This window comes from Ceratina calcarata, unplaced genomic scaffold (assembly GCF_001652005.2).
Source record: "Ceratina calcarata isolate Rehan_Ccalc_2016 unplaced genomic scaffold, ASM165200v1 scaffold151.2, whole genome shotgun sequence".
Classification (NCBI taxonomy): domain Eukaryota; kingdom Metazoa; phylum Arthropoda; class Insecta; order Hymenoptera; family Apidae; genus Ceratina; species Ceratina calcarata.
Genome location: NW_017136308.1, coordinates 1,050,680 through 1,065,984, shown reverse-complemented (window position 1 = coordinate 1,065,984; position 15,305 = coordinate 1,050,680). Strand labels below are relative to the sequence as shown.

Genomic DNA, 15,305 nt, shown 5'->3' with positions numbered 1-15,305 from the left:
TCCCTTTTTCTCCGTTTCCTATCTTTCCATTTCTTTTTTTTTTTAAATACTTGCGTGTATGTGTGCGTGCGTGCGTGTATGCTTTATATTTCGATCGTTGAGAACGTTTTGAAGAAACGCCTCTTACCTTACATAAAGATATGTTATTTGAAAATTTGCAATTCGTTCAAATCGTAGTTGCTGTACATTGTCGAGGTGAGTGAAGCACTTAAACTAAAGAATACATTTTTATCCACCATAGACCGTGACCGTCCGTTGCTAGCGCTTAAACAGTCTGGAATAGAATTGACATGAGAATTTTGATTTGCTGACGGTCGGCCGACACAAAACTGTCTTTAAGACATTTCTCAGCATGTTCTAACTACTTGACCCGTTGTTACAACTTACAACCCGTCTGCATCAGTCACGTCTCTCTCTTGCTCTCGCAACACCCACCCCATGTCCCTCGATCCAACACCTTACCCGTCATCTCCTTTTCTTTGTTCCATCTTTCTATCTTCTCCGCTCTCACATATATATGTTTCAATATATATGCGCATATAATAAGTGATAATATATATACAGCAGATATTTATCAGAGACTCGATCACTATGTTACGTACACGCGCGGTAAATGAAACCAAGTGAAAACGAAGAACAAAATCTTACGTGCGTATATAAAAGAAAGAATTGTCCTAATCATTTCGTGCACATGCATCGTAAACGTAAAGTGCGCGGGTTTATGTATATATCATATACATATATATTTATATCCATATGTATATATATGTATATAGATACATTAATTTCAGTCTTGCGGGCATGATCGATCTCATGGAAATTTATCGATAGAGTTTCGAAACTACTTCGTTTTTGCCAATTTATGTAATAACTTCTTTCCGAATGTCTCGTATGCGAAGACCTCTGCCAGCAAGAAGAACGTGCTAAGTCCGCGTTTATCTTTTCTTTCCTGAAATCTAAGAAAAGGATTTAAAATTAGGTCGGCACAATCTAAGCCTGGTTAAGAAGAGGGACGTACCACGTTGCCATTTAAAAAAAATCAGAGAAGAAAATCTGTTAAAAATTCAGAGAATCAAACGCATGAAAATGCTACTACGGATGGGTTCGGTCCAGGGGCGGATTGATATGTATATACATACGGATCAAGTGCTTCTAATTATTTGACAATTACAACACGCAGGTCCTCTTTTGTATTTTACTTAAATATCTACGCACCCATACCGAAGGTCATAGTTCTCTCATCGATCGAGTAAAATGAAAAGAAAGAAAGCGAAATTCCATTTTATGTGTTAAAAAAGTTGATCATTCTTTTTTACGATAGCAAGAATAAATAAACGTTAAGTATGCGTTCGCTTCTGTTTCTTTTTAATTCTTCGTTTTTGTTTTCGTTGCTGGGTTGTTGGTTTTAGGTCCTCGAGAGTGTGAATCCACGCCATCCGCCTCTGGTTCGGTCCATTCCATTTCGGTCCTAATCTAGCTCTGTCGATAGAACGAATACTGTCACGTATTCCTCGTCTCGTATGCATGGATACTTTTTAAGTGTAATGTAAAAGAAACGCAAAAAAATACGTGCGCTTAACCTACACACTTACATGCGTATATACCTACCCATATACGCGGAGGTACAGAACTTACACACTGACACCAGAAACACACACAATATACGTAAATGTTTATCGTATGGAAGCAAGTAACGATTATCATTAATTACGTGTGTTGCGTGGATAAACGTCCCCGTAATGTGTTGTACTCTTCAATGTGTCCATGTTTCTATCGCGTCAAACGATAAAAAGGTGAACGAACGACACGGAAAAAAAAGGAGACCCAACTCGATTTTGTAAAGATAAAAAATTGCGAATGGCGTTCGCGTGTTTCTGGGACTGGTAGTAACTATAACGGTAACGGACCGCATCGAGAGATCATGATTAACGATACCTTTCGTTGTCATTAAACACGTACTGTGCTTTTATCGTTTCGTGCACGTTTATTACCGATGCAAGAAAGACTAGGAAGTAAGAGTGAAACGTGTACGTAGTCGCAAACAGAGACAGAGAGAGAGAGAGAGAGAGAGAGAGAGTTCTTAAATCCGACTAAACAAGTAAGAGCGGGCCAGCTGAGCGAGTTCGGGACGTTAGAACAGAAGACTTACTGTCGAATTGTCGATCTCGTCCTTACGCAGCAAGTTCGACCGATGTATTTGTACGACTCGATCGTTTTCAACTTTTAACCATATTCGATTCCTTTTCCTCCTACTCCATCTTCCTCTTCCTTGATCCTTTTTATATTCCTGACACCGTACGATCAATATACAGTTTATCCTGACGAATGAATTCGAGACGTTAGTTCTTTGGAGCCACCCCTCGGTTTGCTATTCGAATATTATTTCCTCGATCAAATATGGTACTCTTATAACTCTTACTTGATTTTATTTATTTTTGCAACACTCACTATGTATTTATAAAACGAACAAGAATTCCTTATGCCAGCAGTACACTCTCGTCGAGACTCTTATCGAGACGAGTGCTAACCGCTTACTTCAAAGTTCGGATCGTCTCGCCTCGGCTCGACGAGAGTATGTCGTTGGTACGACAAGCTACGAAGAGGTGGTGTGTCACTGTTTCTCAAATTTTTTATTTCATCCCTTTTCCCGCTCGGTTCCTCTGTCTCTCGTTGTCCTATTTACATATTTGTCGCTCATTTCGTGATCTTGAAAAGATCCGGGACGATTCAATTATCGAGATGCTTACATTGTAAAGTTACGAACGGCAAGAATTATGTTTCTCGAGCCGCGCGAATATACACCTCCGCCCCTTCTCTCCCCCCTCACCCCGACCTAGCATCATCTCATAGGAAAAACTAGCCATTGAAAAGGGCTCATCTTTCAAGTATTCATCCGCTATTACTCCCCTAGTTTCCTTGTCCCACCTTACGTTGTTCTATTTGTATTTATCATCGATCATCGTAATTGTAAATTATAATTATTATTATAAACGTTTACACGAAATAATAAATTCTGATAAAATGTCTCAGAAAAACAAAAGCAAGACCTCGATTATCCTGCTCTGCAGTATCGTCAGGTTCTGGAATGGCAATATGTATAATGGATTTTATTCTATGTTCGGTAATTGCAAAGAAACATATAAATGTAGCGCTTGCAATATTTTCAACAATATTCAAAAGCAGGAAGTTTCAGTTAATTTCGAAAGCTAGGTAGGAGAACTTAAGCACAATGTTCCTATATGATAAGAATTCTCTTCGTAACGATTAATATTACTGTCGTCGCCATACGTCATCACATATTACTATTATTATTATCATCATCATCATCATCATCGTCATCCTCATCATCATCATTATTATGATTATTAATATTATTATTACTATTATTATTATTATTATTATTATTATTATTATTATTATTATTATTATTATTATTACTGGTTTCGTACGCGCTGACTTCATCGTAAATATACATAAAGTATATCTTCGGTATTGTTGATCCAAGATTCGTATAGATATTGACGAGAGTTAGAAGATATAGGTAAGATATTAGGTTCAATTGGATTGTGAAGCGGAAACCGTTTGATATATCATTCTCGACACTAATTTGAACGAATAAAAAAAGAGTACAGAATTGGTGGGTATCGATTTTAAGATAACACAGGTCACCAAATAATCACCTTAACTTAAGCAAACCAAAAAGAAGAAGGGAATCTGAAGTTAAGGTAAAAAAACCTAACGTTTTGGTATTATACGCGTATACAAGCTAAAGTTGAATTTAAGAAAACGTAGCTATTGAACAGTACCGCGATGTCTTTGTACATCTTGTTAACTTTCAAAGTTTATACGAAAATGTGTACGTTTGTATATTCGCCTACGAAAAATACAGTAAACCTAGTTGGCTTTTATTAAGTGACCGACAAGTAGATTCTTGTATGTACGTATGTATATGCATCGTCGTACATTACAACGTGTTTATCTGTACGTAGAAACTTCTCCTCGCTACTGTCCCATGGTAGAATTAGACTATACACTTCTGCGTAATATTCACGTGCCTTTCCGAACACGAAGAAGTACAAGAAAAAGACTGTTCAATTTCCCATGTTGTCTGTGGTTCTCACTTCTCGTTTCTGTTTCATTCAGTCTTTTCGTTATTTTGTTTACAAACGCGACCGATTCTGTCCGCTCGAACCGCACGCGCAACTGTATGTATTATCTGTATCTCGAAATTATGAAGCAGAGTCTAATGATAAACAACGTGGTCAATTGGTTTCACTACTCGTTAGGATTACTGTTCAGACCTTGGCCCAATTACCGCAAACCAAAGACCGATACCGGTTTCATCGATCGAAGAATGAACATCATCATCATCAGTTTGCAATTAAAGCGACGAAGAGAATCAGATGATCACTTTCTACGGAAAATAGGACGATGGGTTTTCTGAGAATTGGGAAGTAAGTATACGAGGTGAACGACACGTACGTCTTAACGTGAGACTTCGTTTCGCAAAAGTTTAATACACGCAGTGTAAAGTGGAGTTACGCGATTACTGACTGAAAGTGATGCGCATTTTATTCAAGGTGATTATTTTTTCTGTAAACGAAGTTCGCAATGAGTCACTCGATCTCACACAGACTGACGCCATCACGAGTGAACATTTTTTACGAAGAAGTGCTGATGAAATTTCGGCTTAGTCGAACTACTTCGAGCCTCGTCATTCGAAATAACTCCACTAAAAATAAGAGCTACTAGTCGTAGAACAGCGTTCATAGAGAAAACTTAAAAGTACCATCATTTACGACGTTCGAAGAGAATTTTCAAGATTATTAGTAAAACAAATTGCATGAACTATCAATAAGGGTCAATAACTATCGAACGGGAAACTGTACTACCGTCGCGTCTTATGTTAAATTGATACGAAGAGCACGTCGAGATTTCTCCGGCTGAGAAAAAACGTGAGATAATGCACGGACACAGGCTTTAAAAGATGTAGAATTTTCAACGGTTACTGAGAATCGGACAGTGCATTAAACGCATTCACCTGCGGCATATTTTACATTCCTACATATCGTTATTGGCCGTCGTAAGCGCGTGTAATGTGTATCACTAACACCATCTACGGCCGTTTCCTAAATTTAATTCCATACAGAGTGGGGTGCAGGGAGCCTAAGCGATATTACTGGTGGGGGTTTCGTGCAGAAGCACACGTAAAGGTCACCTTCAGCTTTAGTCAGGCTCAAGACGCGAACGCCGAGTCTGACAACGACTCAGAGTCCGCCGCGTATTCTCTCGTTAATTCGAAACCTGTGAAGGAAAATCATCCCCCTTCGGATTTTCATCGCGACTGGGTAAACACTTGTTCGGTGAGTGAAAGAGGTCTGCGATTCGTATTAAATATTTATCGAAGCGTACGTTTCACCCCAGTGACGAAGGTTGTCAGTGACAGGGTGACGTTACGACACGCCGTTATTACAGTTGGTTAATTTCATTGAATGAATCCCGTTCCACTGTCTCTCATCAATTTGCATATCTCTCCGAGTTTCACTTTGCTAGACGCTCGCGTGTCGTCCACGCAATTCTGATGATGATCTATACGTCTATACCTGCTGCACGTACTGTCGTCGTTCCGTTGTTTTGATGCACAGTAGTTTTTGAGGCTGTGCCAGATTTCATCGATTCTTTGTACGCGATATTTTATTTTAAAATACGAAGGACTGTCGAACATGTTTCGTGTCGCAACGTCCCTTAAGAACACGATTTTTATTAAACATACGCTCTGTACGATCCATCGATCTTGAGTGGAGACGTCGCTGCTGATCCTCGAAAGTTTAACTTTCTTCCTATGCATTTTATCGTTTTCGTAATTGTGTAACGTACTCTTTTATTATTATTCAAATAAGGCTATCGTAGCCTCCGTATTCACGATAGCACGTGAGCAACAGTCGCATAAAAAGTATAATGAAAATTGCGATTTCTGTATGCGTGAAACAATGATTGTTGTTCGAGCTTGCATAAAATAAATTTAGAATACATCAAATGCTAGATTCATGTTGTAATAGCTTGACTTTTGTTATTTTAGGTTATATGTATATGTTTTATGTACAGTATAATAGACTACATTTATTGATGTCTTGTTTGAATTTTTCTTTTACGTACATCTCTTGAAACATGTTCAAGAAAAATGAAGATGTATGCGTCTGCAATTCCCCAGAGGAATTGGAAGAGGAGGAAGATCCCTCTGTTCACGTTTCAGTTCTAATACAAAGTAAAATAATGTACCTGATTGTAAAACGTACACCTCGAACTAGAATAAAGTTAGTTAGAACGTTGGGAGGCAATAAGAACTTTTTGAAAAAGGTCCTGCGAAATATGTAGAAGATACAAGTCCTACCATTGGAAGTCCGACAGTTTCAGAATTAGCTGCAAATTTAATTGAGAGAAGTAAAAGGGCTCGAGTGGAAAATGTTAGAATATCAATGGTCTTCCCAGAAGTGAGTTAGCAGCTCGACGCCTGTCCCCTTTGTTACATTCATCGAGTTCGGTGAAAGTATAAAAAAATGAAATAGATGTTCACAGCAAATGTGATGGCCCCGGCCCACATGATTTCCATGCACGCTTGTACTGATCTTGGAACTGATGATGAGCTTGATTTCATCGATGAATTCGACAGATATTCTATACTCGCGACGAGAGAGGCAAATCAGTTGACATCTAAAAATAAGCTATATTGCGACAGACACAATTACCGGATGAAAGACTGAAATAACTTTATCTAATCATTATGTTACCTGCAGAAAAGAAGCTTTTACCCTGGAAGTATGGCAGAGGAGATAGCCCAGAGGTTTATAAAACCTGGTAGTCACAAAGGTAAAGGCCTCGCGGTCTTCACCAGTGGAGGTGACTCTCAAGGTAAGCAATAATTTCCATCAAATATTAATACGCCAATATTAACCGAAGTAATTGATATCGTTCGTATTTTTCAGGAATGAACGCGGCTGTTCGTGCAGTTGTTAGAATGGGTATTTACCTAGGCTGCAAAGTGTTCTTCATCAAAGAAGGCTATCAAGGCATGGTGGACGGTGAGAACAACATTGTAGAAGCTAACTGGTCTTCTGTATCTTGTATTATTCATAGAGTATGTACTGTCAATTAAATCTAAACTATTTCTGCCTTATTTTAAATTGTAACCCGAGTACACTTTGCAGGGTGGTACAGTGATAGGATCGGCTCGATGCACAGACTTCAGAGAACACGCTGGACGCAGGAAAGCTGCTAAGAATCTGGTGACTCGTGGAATAACGAATTTGGTCGTGATAGGCGGTGACGGTTCGCTTACTGGTGCGAATTTGTTCAAAGATGAGTGGCCCACACTTTTGAAAGAATTGGTGGACGCAGGTAAAAGGAAATAAGATCGTCTCACTGTTTGGTGTTATCCTCTCCCTTATAATTCTAACATCTAACCGTTCGCTCAGGTGAAATCACGCCGGAACAAGCGGACAAGTATCAGCATTTGCATATTGCTGGTTTGGTAGGTTCTATCGATAACGATTTCTGTGGAACCGACATGACTATTGGTACAGATTCCGCGTTGCATCGGATCATCGAGAGTATCGATGCCATCGTCAGCACCGCGTATTCTCATCAAAGAACATTTATCATGGAAGTTATGGGTCGTCATTGTGGGTGAGTCATCTCCGCAGCAGCTAGATTTCCCTCATTCTATGATAAGCGACCAATAGGAAATAATAGGATTTAGTCGTAGTGACTTATGAATGGAATGTCTACTTTTATTTACTCTTTAAAAATTTCATGAACTTGTGGATAGGTATTTGGCAATTGTGGGTGCTTTAGCAGCAGAGGCAGACTTTGTTTTCTGCCCGGAATCACCACCCCCCATTGACTGGCCTGATAAATTATGTAGAAAATTGGAGCAGGCACGTTACTTAGGAATTCTCTAAGTTTATTTCTCACTTCTATTGTTTGCCCCTAACTTGATTTGACTAATTGGACGATTTGTTTCCCTTTCGTTATGTAATTTTTTAATTGCTTGATTAGTTTGCCAATGTTACTCGTATTCCTCCTTACAGTTAAACGTACCATTAAATTGTCCGAGAACCTTATTCGACGTCGATTAGTCTTCTTTGCATAGTATACAGGGTGTTCCGTAAAGGGTGTAAGAGCCGAAAATGGCAGATAGGGAGGGTCTTCCTGAACAACAATTTCCTTTGGCAAAATGCAGAATGGGGCTTGGTTACCGAGTTATTAACAAAAAACACGGACCAATCAGAGCGCTCGGTCTACGCGGGCTCCGACTCGGGAGCGTTGGCCCGGATCCGATCCCGAGCCGGAGCCAACGCTCCCGAGTCGGAGCCCGCGTAGACCGAGCGCTCTGATTGGTCCGTGTTTTTTGTTAATAACTCGGTAACCAAGCCCCATTCTGCATTTTGCCAAAGGAAATTGTTGTTCAGGAAGACCCTCCCTATCTGCCATTTTCGGCTCTTACACCCTTTACGGAACACCCTGTATNGGTATATTTGAGGATATATTTACAGTCACTTTCTAGGTACCTTCGGCTGAGATGCATATAAGTCGACTTGTATACTACATACAGGGTGTTCCGTAAAGGGTGTAAGAGCCGAAAATGGCAGATAGGGAGGGTCTTCCTGAACAACAATTTCCTTTGGCAAAATGCAGAATGGGGCTTGGTTACCGAGTTATTAACAAAAAACACGGACCAATCAGAGCGCTCGGTCTACGCGGGCTCCGACTCGGGAGCGTTGGCCCGGATCCGATCCCGAGCCGGAGCCAACGCTCCCGAGTCGGAGCCCGCGTAGACCGAGCGCTCTGATTGGTCCGTGTTTTTTGTTAATAACTCGGTAACCAAGCCCCATTCTGCATTTTGCCAAAGGAAATTGTTGTTCAGGAAGACCCTCCCTATCTGCCATTTTCGGCTCTTACACCCTTTACGGAACACCCTGTACATACACGTACAAGCTAACTTAGTGTATAATGAACATAATACGAAAGTAGGATGTTCGAAGAACAGATGAACGAGTTAAATAACTCTCGAAAGTTGTATAACTCGGTGCTTGATTGATCGTTCCACTTTTATAGCTATCACTCGAAACTGTGTCTGCTCCTTTACCAGAATTATCAATTCCTCTTAATAGTGAAAATTCATTATAAGCACATTCGTCGTCGAACGATATAAAAATCTATGTACACAGTAGTTATCGCCTTGTTTATGTAATGTAATATTTTTAGATAGCTTTCATAACATACTATTACAGTTACCTGGCTCTAGTGGCAGCCATATGTAGTGAAGCTGATTTTGTGTTCATCCCAGAGTGGCCGCCTGAACAGGACTGGCCGAACAAGCTGTGCAAAAAATTACTGCAGGTTCGCAAATCTCTTTACTTTTTTTTTAATTTTTTTTCAATCGGTTCTACAAACTCGTCTTTGAGAAGTTTCGATCGCGAAACTAAGTCCTTTCGGTTTATATTTTCCCCGTTTAATTAGTAAGAGAAGGAATATTTAATTTGTTAATTTTTACTTGCCAACGTATAATACGCCTTTTCGTTTACTTACTACAATATATTTTACTTTGCGCTCTATATGCTTTTTTCATAAATTCCCACGCATACGTAATATCATGCAGTTATTTTTAAGTTCAACTAATCACTTGTTTCGCATGCTTATGGGAAATATAAAGTCTTGTGTATCGTTACGTATTTTCTTTCATTTCTGATTCTGAAGTTCCGGACGTATAAAACTTACAGAACGAATGAATTTCAGGAAAGACTTACTGGGCAACGGCTTAACATTATTATTGTAGCGGAAGGCGCAATAGATAGAAATGGTGAACCAATTACCGCGGAGAAGGTTCATAAGGTTGTCGTGGACAAATTGCAACAAGATACTAGGATCACCGTTCTTGGCCATGTACAAAGAGGTGGCAATCCGTCAGCCTTTGACAGAGTTCTGGTCAGTACTCGCGCATAGTAACGCAGAGTATTCATTTTCCAGGAAATATAATAAGAATTCTGATAATTAGGGTTGCCGAATGGGAGCAGAAGCGGTAATGGCATTAATGGAAGCTACACCGGACACCGAAGCGTGCGTCGTCACGTTAGACGGTAATCAAGCAGTTAGACTACCCCTTATGGAATGCGTTCGTCGTACGAAAGCAGTGGCGCAAGCTATGGCCGATAAAAATTGGGATCTTGCTGTTCAACTTCGTGGAAAGTAAGTTAATCATCTCTCGAATTTTGTTGATTTAATATACGTTGATATATTTAATTGTATAAATGTTTGCAGGGGATTCACTCGTAATTTGGAGACATATAAAATGTTGACTCGCCTGAAAGCACCTGTGGACCACGATCCTACCAAGGTAAGTTACTGTTGGATAAGTAACAGAAAAACTGAGAGGAACTTAAAGCCTTCTAGATGCATACTTGGTAATAAATTGTAGAAATATATATGATGCGTCTCGAGAGCTTTTAGTTCTATAACACTTAGAAGTGAGTTAGAGATTTTCACTTTACTACATCTCTTATTTGATATTGCTTCAGGAAAGTAATGGCCCCACATTAACAAAGGTAAATCTGTTGACTAAGCGAAGCTATAAGTGTATAACTTTTTGTCATAAGAACAATATATATGCCTTGTGACCAGCCAGCCTTTCTAATATATTGTATTTTTTCCCCTTTTACATTAGCAATTCACTTTATGCGGACAAGTGAGTTATTAGACTTTTAAATGTTGTCGTTAACGTACAAGTTTTTTTATTTGTAGCTAAACGCTTTTGCCAGGACAAAAGAACAAAGATATATGTTAGCATCACGCAAATGTTAATACGAAACGCTATGATTGAGCGCTACAGAATGCGTTTGTTTCTTTTGTCTGCACGCAGCATGATGTCGACTGATATCGAAATCCTTCCACTACGTTCATATCGAATTTTGTTACAGGACCACTACACCTTAGGTGTGATGCATATCGGTTCACCGTCTTGTGGTATGAACGCAGCGGTGCGTTCGTTCGTCAGAAACTGTATCTACCGAGGCGATAAGGTATTACTTAACTCGGATTCTTTAATAATGATGACCATCGAAACCTAACATTTTTTCGTCTTAGGTTTATGGTATCTGTGACGGAGTACTTGGTCTTATGGCCGGTAAATTTAAGTTAATGGACTGGCCCTCCGTCACTGGCTGGGTGGCTCAAGGTGGTGCTTACTTGGGAACGAAGCGTGCCCCACCCAGAGACGATCAGTTACCTGCGATCGCTGCGAAACTTAAAGAATTTGGAATCCAAGCTCTATTGATAATAGGAGGATTCGAGGTAATCGTCACTTGAAATTTGTACATATCACTGTTTCACGGAACGTTCAATCATTCCTTGTTTGTCTAAAAGGGCTATCAAACGGGACTTACTTTCTACAACGCCAGGAAACAGTTCGAAGAATTTCGAATTCCAATAGCTATGATTCCGGCAACTATCAGTAACAACGTTCCTGGTACCGAATTCTCGTTAGGTTGCGACACCGCTTTAAACGAGATCACAGAGGTAAACTTTCGCACGATACAGCAAACAATGTTTGTTCGTCGAGTTTCGTCGCATATTGCGTCGACGAAATATTATTCGGTCTCCGTTATTTTTAGATTTGCGATAGAATCCGACAGTCTGCTCAGGGAACAAAACGTCGTGTATTCATCATCGAGACCATGGGTGGATTCTGCGGTTACCTAGCCACGGTCGCGGGTCTGGCCGGAGGTGCTGACGCGGCGTACATCTTTGAGGAGAAATTCAACATAAAAGATTTGAATCAAGACGTGATCGCGATGGCTGCGAAGATGTCAGAGGGTGTACAAAGAGGCCTGATCTTGAGAAATGAAAATGCCAACTTAAATTACACCACCGACTTTATGCAGAGACTCTTTAGCGAAGAAGGGAAGGGACTGTTCAGTTGTAGAATGAATATCATCGGTACGTAATCACTGATAAACTTCGATGATTCAAATAGGAGCGGATAATGATTCATACAATTCTTTTATACAGGTCATATGCAGCAAGGTGGATCCCCTACTCCGTTCGATCGGAACTTGGGAACGAAAATGGGTTCGAAGGCAGTCGACTGGTTCAGCGAGCAGCTAAAAAAATGTACCAACAGCGATGGTAGGACATCGACGATGGACCCTGACAGTGCAGTGATGATCGGTATCGTGCGGAGACAGTATCGATTCACACCTCTAATGGAACTTGTAGAAGTTACGGACTTCGAGTGAGTGGATTCACGTTCGATTTTATTCGACCACTTTTTTCAACGTGTCAATGATATTTTCAGTCATCGCATTCCGACGTATCAATGGTGGATGAAACTGCGACCACTGCTCAAAGTCTTAGCGAAACACGAGTCGACGTATGAAGAGGAAGGACTTTATATCACGGTAGAAGAGATGGACCTCGACAGTGACCCGCCTCTCGTATAAAAGTCATTGACGAACAGAAGGGCTGGCTGAAAGGTAATGTTCCATAAATATGATCTGTTAACTGTAGATTTCGTTGAACAGTATTGTATGGCATTGTAATAATCATGTTCCGTTGATACATTTGTCAGAAACAAAACGATCAAACTTAAGGACGGGGGGGGGAGGTGTTAGGGGGTACACGATTGTGGAATACAATTCCGCGGGATCTAATGTAGGTAAAATTTTTCTCGGCGATTATCACGAAGTCGCGATGTAAACTATAAACGATTACCGTTTACACGGTCAGTAATTTAATTACGAGAACTTATTACACGCAATGTGAATTATCCTAATAAATAACAAATTATTATAAACTACTGTCATAATCATGAATACATGCAGACGAATATTTTATTTAAAAGATACTAAATTTATATATAGTATATATTTTGAATGAGAAATTAAGCGAGAAGTAGGTATAAAGGTGGTACCTGAACCGCGTGGAGGTAAGCTATATCCTAATAACGTAAGAAAACGAAACAAGTAGATATATGTATAGCAAGAAATCTGATTGTCAGTGGCATTTTCATTAATAACAACTGAAGATTATATTGTTATACCGAATGGTGTTAAATATTTATTGCCATATATATATATATATACATACTATATATAAAAAGTAAGCCGAAAAGAGAAAAATTTATCAAGCCAATGTATACAGCGTTTAAACGTTCTAGTAAAGGAACTAATCATAATCGAGTTTAACGATGAAGACGAGTGGGAATAACGGCTAACGTTAATCAATCTCCCGACATGACATTCGAGCGCGATAGCTTTCAATCTTAGAATCTTCCTAATAAATCTAAAATCATCAATTCTGAAACTAATCACGGTAATCATATCGTAACTGTATGAATCGTGACAGGTGCATGATATTTTCAAGCCCAGTTTTTTTTTCTAGTAGCTCTTAAAGGAATTCGTTAGAAGAGGAATGCTTTTAGAGAGCATCGTACTCGACGAATAGCATAACTTTCGGTTACGACATGAACTCAGAGATCGACTAACTACTTTCACGACTGCATTACTGTCCGCCAGTGAATCTATTAGGCTATATTCGTGGTCTACGCTAAGATATAAAATTAAACATAACGTGGCATAAATTTTCTTTAACGGAATCTTATAATTTGGTTTAGCTTCGCCTATAGCTATGAAAAGCTATTCGAAAAATATACTTGTCTACCTCAGAACATAATTTTGCAACGACGAACGACGCTTAGGGGAAACTGAAAACCTAAGTCGTATTGGTTGCATATAACGTTACAAGGTCTCGCTAAGGTTTAAGGCTTATGACTACGGGAGTACGTAGATTTAATTCGTGTTACTATTATACTCGTGGATCCTCGTGTACTCTTCTTAACGAGTGTTAGATTAGACTTTAACTCGCATCTTTCCTTTCCGAGTTTTAGCAGATTTCTTAATAGAGTGAGTCGATTCGTTTTTAAGGTTACGAATGCGTGTCCTTAACGCGAACACATGAGGAACGTGTAAAAAGATTATTTTCAAAAAACCGTTTGATACGTCCATCTAATATAGATACATCACGAACATAAAACCGTATGCCTAGTACAGCGTAATAACGTAAAGTTTTATCGTTAACTTATAAGAAACGCTTATGTAACTTGTTTATTTAAAGGTCGTTGCTATAGCTGAAAATCGTTCAATAAAATATGAAGACAATGGACGATGTTAACAAACGTGTAAACGAGATAAATGAAATATTGTCTGTAAAGATATAGAATCCAGAGTTGCAAACTTTTTACATACATCAGAAATTTATTTCATCAGCGAGAACAGAATGTGAACTGTTTCAAATTGTTATCGAATCGAACTAAGTCCGAATGAATTAAATATCGGACGAAAGAAACTATGGATAATTGAACAGACATCGATTCGGCTTTGCATATAAGAGTAAAATTATTGTTTGTAATATTCTCTCCCTTGTAACCGCGATACAGAGAAGTCGGTGCGTTGTACGGCTTCATGCGGAAATCTGAGGTTTGGTCGCGGGTGTGTTAAAGTAAATGTACTAATCGTGCTAATACAAAATACTTTACGTACAATTACACAAGCGTTAATGGCGTACTACAAACGATCGATGTAATAAAGTAATATATAATAACAAAGTATATAACGTTGAAAGAGTATTATTTTTACGATCGCAGAGATATATTTTCGACTCATTGTTGACCAATGAACTTTACAATTTTATCTCTGGCAAAATATAGATATAAAAAAGAAAATATGTATATGCCTGTGTATATGAAATCCAGAAATTATTTTGTTCCGAGATGTTGAACGTGTATTTTCTTTTTACCGTCGCATAGTTGTTCGTATATTTATTTATCGATAGGTATTGAAAGTTTCACGAGACACACTTGTGGTATGTATGAATACGCAACATAAATGGATAAGAATATCGTGATCACTAAAAATGTACCTAATACTATCAATAAAGTATATCTGACGAATATTTCCCCATTACTGCGACTTACCCCGTTGTTATTAAATAAAGAATTGTACATTTAATAAAACAATTATTTGAACGTACCCTCTAGGGTAACCTCTTCCGCCGCATTTAGAAACAACACAACGTCCGTACACTTATGCATCACGTATCACTAACCAAACTGATTATCGTAATAGAGTTGAAAAAGGACTCTTTATTTACGATTGCAAGAAAACCACTAATGTTCAAGCACGGATAAACGGGTAAAATGTTGTAAACGTCATTTTGATTCGCGTGGTGCCAACGAGTAATGTCAAAGGTAGAAA

General features: G+C 39.0%; 1 protein-coding gene across 7 annotated transcripts; it reads left to right on the top strand.

The window, feature by feature from the left end:
- Positions 1-2,428: 2,428 nt before the first annotated feature.
- Pfk (ATP-dependent 6-phosphofructokinase) lies at positions 2,429-15,003 on the top strand. 7 transcript variants are annotated; one of them, XM_026819397.1, is made up of 19 exons: positions 2,429-4,205; positions 4,287-5,363; positions 6,795-6,909; positions 6,984-7,135; positions 7,206-7,395; positions 7,473-7,683; positions 9,291-9,399; positions 9,796-9,984; positions 10,055-10,245; positions 10,318-10,393; positions 10,575-10,601; positions 10,721-10,741; positions 10,974-11,075; positions 11,140-11,346; positions 11,419-11,571; positions 11,667-11,991; positions 12,064-12,286; positions 12,350-12,527; positions 14,167-15,003. In XM_026819397.1, exons 2-18 carry the CDS (start codon positions 5,097-5,099, stop codon positions 12,492-12,494), a joined length of 2,703 nt encoding a protein of 900 aa, XP_026675198.1. In that variant the 5' UTR covers positions 2,429-4,205; positions 4,287-5,096; the 3' UTR covers positions 12,495-12,527; positions 14,167-15,003. The 7 variants fall into 7 exon arrangements, with proteins under 7 accessions (XP_026675198.1, XP_026675197.1, XP_017891872.1 ...); XM_026819396.1 differs by having other exon boundaries at positions 12,623-15,003; XM_018036383.2 differs by having other exon boundaries at positions 12,350-15,003.
- Positions 15,004-15,305: the final 302 nt, after the last annotated feature.

Excerpts from the sequence above, each read along its gene's own strand:
- Pfk (XM_026819397.1), top strand. The coding sequence starts at position 5,097 with ATGTGTATCACTAACACCATCTACGGCCGTTTCCTAAATTTAATTCCA. Across the intron at positions 10,742-10,973 it reads AATTCACTTTATGCGGACAA|GACCACTACACCTTAGGTGT; the intron begins GTGAGTTATTAG and ends ATTTTGTTACAG. Across the intron at positions 11,076-11,139 it reads GTATCTACCGAGGCGATAAG|GTTTATGGTATCTGTGACGG; the intron begins GTATTACTTAAC and ends TTTTCGTCTTAG.